This window comes from Antrostomus carolinensis, unplaced genomic scaffold (genome assembly GCF_000700745.2).
Source record: "Antrostomus carolinensis isolate BGI_N321 unplaced genomic scaffold, ASM70074v2 scaffold9602, whole genome shotgun sequence".
NCBI classification, from domain to species: domain Eukaryota; kingdom Metazoa; phylum Chordata; class Aves; order Caprimulgiformes; family Caprimulgidae; genus Antrostomus; species Antrostomus carolinensis.
In genome coordinates, this window is record NW_010297545.1 from 3,796 (window position 1) to 10,882 (window position 7,087).

Consider the following 7,087-nt stretch of genomic DNA (forward strand, 5'->3'; position numbering starts at 1 on the left):
CAAAGAATACTTCAGCAACTTATACAGCAGTATTTAGGCGGCTTTAAGCACATGCAACTATTCAGCTACTAGCACCATTACTACATATGTTACTCTTCAAATAACATTACTAGCTTTAGGAATGCTGATAAATCCATATTTGGGGCTGGGCAAGGAAGAGAGTACTCTCAGGACTATCTCATACCATAAAATGCCTCAAGTATAAGAAGCTCATTATTTTTCATTAATTTCTTGAAGATGCATTTCCTTCCAACTACAACTGAGCTACATGTAGGTTACTTTGAGGACTTATGTAGAAAAGTCTTTACCTTCTGTGAAGTAACACTGAAGTTGAGAGGTTTCTCATGGAGATACTCCAAAACATAAATGAAAGAATGATGACATTTAATTGCAATGCAATTCAGTTTTGTTTGGTTGATTGGTGGTTTTCTTTTTAATGATGCTAACAGTATCCCTGAAGGAGGTCAACTGAAAGTATTTCATGTAACTAGAAGAGAAAGACATTTCATGTTAAAATATAAAGCAAAGGGGGGTGAAAAAAAATAACAAAGTGAAATGGAAGTTCCTTGAGTATTGAAAAGCAAATGAAGACTAACTTCTCCTCTCTACCCAAACTACAGGCCTAACATAGGCTAAAAGCTTAACAGTGCAAAACTATTATTATAGTGCAAGTATGATGAATATCCCTCCCACCAAGTGTTGACATGAATTGCTCTGTTTTTACTATCAGATTTTTTTTTTTTAAATGGAAGACTGTAGCAGCACAAAATGACACCATTGATACATCAGTAGACTTGCTTTCGCTGCTTTTCAGCAATGCATTTATTTTGATAAAAGAAAATCCACACGCATGAAAATCACTTTTATTTTTCTGCATTTTGACACCAAAAGTGAATGTCTTACGTTACAATTTTCTATAGGATGGACACAAGTTTAGCTATTTGGATTACTTAAAGCAGATTAAAAGGAAAAAAACATTAATCTTAACAGGAAAAAACCCCCAAACTATAGTTTTGCTAAAAAATACCATGTTTGTCCCAAAGTTCACGGAAAGTAAAGCTTCCCCATTGCTATAGTCTACACAGTAATTGTACCTAGAGTAAAAAGATACTATTAACTAATGTTCTCAGCTTTTTATAAGTAGCACTTTAAGAATCAGTATGATTTATTGCAGTTTTGTACCAAGCAATGAGACTGAGCATTTGTATCCTGCAGATTTAAGCACACCAAAATGTATACATTCACTTTAAAAATTGTTGCTTCTCACTCTACATTGGTAGTAGTGAAGTCAGCTGCCTGCTCAACTAAGTTACACAATATAGAGTGTTTCAGCATGCTTTCACTGAGAAAAATACTCAACTGCATGAAAGTAGTAAATCTCACCTTAGAAGATGAAACTGTAGCAGAAAATGCAGCAATGCCCTCTTCATACAAGAATAAAACTTCATATGGAATTTTCACACTTTGAGAATACTTCTCTACATTAATATTCAAATATAATCACATAAAGCTGTGTTGGAAAGACCTCGCTTTTTAAAAAAAGAAAAAGACCACTGCTAAAGTTGGAATTTAGACCACTTCAGATAACAGCCTTGACACCAGAAAGTATTTTAGTAGCAAATTATATGGATGTAATTTTTATTTTCCACACATTACTAATAAATAAGTTCCCCTAAGACATCTCTTGCCAATTAGATTTGTATTTAGCTCCTACAACACTGTAAGCACTAAAATGAAGTGATACATTTAAATGATGCTACGCTTAAGTGGAGTTACTAATATGATACTAAGACTTTTACAGAAACGCAAACAGGTTTACAGTTACATTTACTAAAAAGTTACAGTAATCTACAGAAAAGGTTGTCATTGTACTCTCCCTACAGCCTAAAAAAGATCACTCAGTTACACTGTTACTAAAAAAATGCATACAAAAATGCATTTCCCTTTATCACCTGTGTTAAAATCCTCCTGCACAATAATCTGTAGACAAAAGTACAACTTCTTTTCTGTACAAAGGAAAAGCTTTAAAAACACAGCTTCACATTTTACTACATTTTTGCCCTTCTCAGCTTCCAAGTTCTTGCAAAAACAACCATACAGTTTCTCAAAAATGAATTTAAAGGATGTCCACATTAAAAAAATAAAGCCTACAAAAAAGTTCAAAGATCTAAAAAAATGTTACTCCTATGGCAAAGTGATCTCCTACTAGTCCAAAGTCCAGAAAGTTACTGATGTCCATTTAATATTATCTTGCTTCGTTTATCCAATTTGTCAGGTTCCAACCACATTATTTGTAAGAAGTCCTTGAGCCGATAAGAGGGCAGAAGAGTTCTCTACAATTGAAAACAGGAGATCAAATCAGGTGTGCCTTTCAGAAAAATACTCATTTGGCACCACTCAGAGAGACCATATTCAGATATTTAGAGAAAGGATTTCCTTGATTAGTTTCCATAGACTGATAAACCAAAAACAAGAAGACCAAAACAACAACAAAGAGAATTTTTATCCACAGGGGAACGGAGCGTTCTTTTTTTGTTGGTGGTTTCTCCAACTTGATGTCGGCTGAGGTACCATATTTTGGAGCATACTTGGAGAAACTTTCCTCCATTCTGAAGTCACTGTGCTCTATGGGCCGGCTAGCAGCTCCTTTGATTGGTCTACGGCAGCTAGCACTGTTAATTAAACCAAACAAACAAAAAACCCAGAACAAAATTACACTCTTAAAAGAGCAATCTAAGGCATATAGGAAAATTTTAGTATAATTAAAGAACTAAAAATTATTTTAGCGAATGCAGTACCCGAAACATCTGTATCAAACTCTAACATGTCTACTATTTTTAAAGTTAATCGTTCAGTGATCAAAACACCTTTAAAACACCCCTTAAAAATCCTCAAATGCCAAATTACTTCACCCTATTTATATAATCAATGGATCATAACTGACAATAAAACTCTAAGAAGTGCTTCTCTCTATCTGCATCTTCAACAATCACTTGCGCAGCCTCAATGGGATTTCTAAACTTAAATTGTTCCTAAAAACATCTACTGATGGCTAAGCCATCACAGAGAGCCAGAAGACAAAATAGTAAGGGTTAAAAAACCCACTTATGTTGCCATGTCCTTATATACAAGGAGTACACATGAATGATTTTTATTTTTTAAAGAGTGGCATAGATTTAACTAGACTGATCTCAAAACAAGAGAGAACAAAGCTGCATGGTGAGTATATACACCACTGTAGTAGTAAATGGTAACATATATTCTCCTTATGGTAAGAATTTATGCAATTGTAGTTTAAATTGAAGCTATAATTAACACATTGGAAACACAGGAGTTGATTTCACATCTCAATCTAGGGAAACCTTTTCTTGTATTCTCTAAACAGGACAAAGTTTTGTGAATTGCTTAACTATCCAGAGGGTTCTTTCAAGTTCTGTTTAAATACAAACTTGCAAAGAAAAATTTAATAACCCTTCCTAGATGCCATCTTTATTCATGCTAAAAGTAATCTCTGACTATAACAAGACTGCTGCTTAAAGTAAAAAATAGGGTATTTGAAAATTATTTTTGTCTTTCAAAAAGAAAGCTCAAATCTATGCTGGGATATCTTTCCTTAATTTAACAGCAGGCCTAAAGCAGTTGCATCTAGCCAAAAACTTAAATATTGTGAGCCATTACCACAGAGAAGCCCTTTCAATTTACCCTCCACCATCCAGAAGTTCCAGTAATAATTCTTACTATAGCAGTACCCCATTCTCCCAGCCCAATTTAAATAAAGAGGCTGTTTTGGCTAACAAAACTATGTATGTAGAACAGAAGAACAAGGTGGTCACCTCAGCTGTCATTGAAACAGAGTGCAAAAACTGTTCCTCAGAACCTACCAATATAATCAAAGATACTTCTCAGCTTAAGTATGATTACAAGAACTGAGAAACAAGCCCCCATAAACCTTAGAAATACCTAATTCCTGTAGGTGTTGATGCTTCATAAGGGAACATTTCCTTAAGAATATCCCTTTCTACTCTTCTTTCTTCTGCAGGAGTTCTCTCCAGCACCTAGGAAAAAAACAAAAAGTTATAGGCCTAACAGACTGCAAAACAAAAAGCTCCTGCATCGCTATCTCGGCGACCATAACCATGTGCAATTTGTAAGAAGGAATGAGTCACCCAGTGACATTCAGGAAGTTTACTTCTTGGGTTTTAGAAGTTAGTTTAACCTTTGTTAGTGGTAGCTGTCTGGTCACTTTTGGTGTCCTAAAGCATTCAGTGCTCTCCTTAGTTTCCTTTAAGATAAAGAATACATTGTATAAATACAATACACCTGCCAGCCAATGATGTAGATGATAAAAAACCTTAACCATCACCTCTATCATGGCTGTGTTGAGCTGATCAAAGGATTGGTTGTGGCAAACATGACTAGAAAAGCACTGATGTGGGCAATCTGTCTCTTCTTGCTGTAATAAACAACACCAGAGTACAGTAGAATACTAACTGAAAAAAACATAAGCAGTCTGAAATAAAACATCAGGTTTTCCCACAACTTTCTATTTGAAAACTAAGTCTACACTGCAGTCACATTATAAACAAATAAAGCAGCCTATTTCATAAATCTCATATAAATTGGTAGAGTAGGCTTCACAAGTTTTAATACAAGTTTTATCTACAGTAACTACATGAAGCAATAAACTCCATTTAAATTCGGCCTAGCATTATCTTGTAATGTAAAATTCCACACTACTACAGTACTACATTAACACAATTACATATTCTTGCAAATGCTTTAGACAGTTCTCCAAAAGATACAATTTTGACAGCTTGAACAGGTTAACAGTGAAAGAATTATCTTTCTTAATAACTGACAGGAATCTACAGATGCTTTTTAAATTCAGGGGTTTGGTCTCAAGTAATCCTACTATTTGATTCCCTAAACTAAGGGCACATTGTCGTTTTTCAGGACAGGCTGATTTACAAGATCAAAGGTAGATCAACCCAATTCTGCTCTGTCTTTGAGCTATTCAAAGAAATTAAAAGAAAAAGAATCTACATTTTGTACAGAAAAACATCAGCACAAGGAGAAATAACACACCAAAACATATTTGCCTTAGAGAAAAAAAAAAAAAAAGAAAATAATAAAAAAGCAGGATTTCCACACACACACACAAATCTTAAAGAGGAAATGTATTGTTTATATTCTTTCTTTTATGCCACGTGACAGCACTAGTCTATTTTGACTAGTGCCATCTGGGCAGTGATGTCCTCCACCCCTTCTGTACTAAGGAGTAAGCACATACACACAAGAATTTTGTTCACAGAGAGTAAGCAAGAGCAATCTAAGTTTTAATTTATTTACTTCAGCTGTCATCAATGGTTTCTTTGGTGTTCTTCTGGGCATGTCTGAGAGTTCACTGACTGACAGCGTAGGAGCTGGATGCTTGAAATTTCCAGGCACCCTATTGACAACCTGCCGAGATTCAAAATTGTTCAAACTCAGAAACAGCCAAAATACAAAACAGAAAGGGGGGAAGGGGGCAAAACCAAACAACAAAACCTTTATGTGCATTGAATATATGCATGTTAGGAGTCAAATCAAGAAGGTTATGTAACAGATGTTCTGAAATAAGCACAGAAGACACATTGCTTATCATTCCAAGTAGTTTCTTTTAAGCCATTTAGAAACATAAAAGCTATTAGTTCAGAAGAAAAGCCAAACTTAAAAGCAGATATTCTGCATGTACTTAAATTAAGAAAAGAGCTAAGCTTTTAAAACGGTTCTTCACAACCTTCCCCAAAAAAACCTTCTTCCCAAAAAACATTAGATGGGACCTAGATGTCTACCAAGTCCCATCTCAACAGTGAACAGCATTAGGTATTAATGCAGGTACTGAATATGTGGCTTCAAAGACTACTGAATAGTCAGTTTTACTTTCTGTAAAATAGTCTTCTATCTGTTCAAAACAGAACGATTCTGTCAGTAAAGATATATTACAGAAGAATACCAGTTGCATGAGTTATGAAACATATTTACTAAGGATATTTACTAGGGTCTCGTTGCTTGCAGTCAATATAGTTTCAGCTATGGGAGTACTCTCTGATATTACAGCATCATCTACAGGCAACTGTGCTGTAGCTTCCACCTGTTTGTTTAAAACAAACAAAAGAAAACAATTGAATAAAATAGCCACTGGGACCCTATCAGTGAGAAAAAAAAAGCTTGTCTATTAAAATAAGCCTCTCATCACCCTTTTCCTTGGTGTTCTTCTTGACACTCTTGTAGACTCCCTAGAAAATGCCTGTAGAGGTCCACTTTTTGAAGATCCACTTGTCCAGACAGTCTCAGTAACTCCATCTTGAGAATAGGTCTATTCAAGCATCAAACACATGATCAAATACATGAAACACTGGATACCCACAACCAAAATCCAGAATAGCATGCATATGCCAAAAGCAGTGTGTCTACAATAAAAAAAGTGGATCCTAATACATTCAATAATGAACAGCTAGCTAGATTAGTAGTGTTGACCACAGTGCTTACATTAGAGTACATTATTGTTCCAATACAGAACCGACTAGATAATGCCCAACACTGAAAACTGATAACCTGCTCACTGCAAGAGTGAAGTAACTAATGGTACAAATAGTTACATCAAGTCATGGGCAGCATATATGCTAGCTTTCAGGCCCATTATATTACCTGCCTATACCCCCCCAGCCCCCCAAGAAAAAAAAATATCTATGAGCAACAGCAGAAAGCATCACCTTGTTCTCTACCCAGAATAGGGTCTATTCTCTCAAGCAGAGATGGGAATGGTTTGCACACAGCCACCTACATTTCAGCAAGAACTAATCTCCAGCTGTAGTGGGCAGGAGGACACGTTTTAAAATCTTAACAGTTTCCACATAGAAAGATGAAACTCAAACAATTTTTATGTAACAGTAGGTTTAAACTATCAAGCCTGACACGGATCTTTACAAATCTAAGTAACAACATTAAGTGCCAAACTTTCATAGCTGTTAACAAATGCAGATCATTCCCTATGCCTTATTGCAAGTTTTATACTCCTCAAAAATAATTCCAAACAGACCTGGAG

General features: G+C 35.3%; 1 protein-coding gene across 1 annotated transcript in view; it reads right to left on the bottom strand.

Annotated features, from left to right (window-relative positions):
* Nucleotides 1-791: 791 nt before the first annotated feature.
* LOC104520465 (lamina-associated polypeptide 2, isoforms beta/gamma) overlaps nt 792-7,087 on the bottom strand; it is a 15,368-nt gene continuing 9,072 nt past the window's right edge. Inside the window, exons 6-11 of the mRNA XM_010162161.2 lie at nt 6,239-6,358; nt 6,038-6,133; nt 5,350-5,460; nt 4,364-4,453; nt 3,961-4,055; nt 792-2,672 (exon numbers count right to left, since the gene is read on the bottom strand). Coding sequence (XP_010160463.2) covers nt 2,384-2,672; nt 3,961-4,055; nt 4,364-4,453; nt 5,350-5,460; nt 6,038-6,133; nt 6,239-6,358 — 801 coding nt within the window. The 3' untranslated portion in view covers nt 792-2,383. The remainder of the gene's footprint in view (nt 2,673-3,960; nt 4,056-4,363; nt 4,454-5,349; nt 5,461-6,037; nt 6,134-6,238; nt 6,359-7,087) is intronic.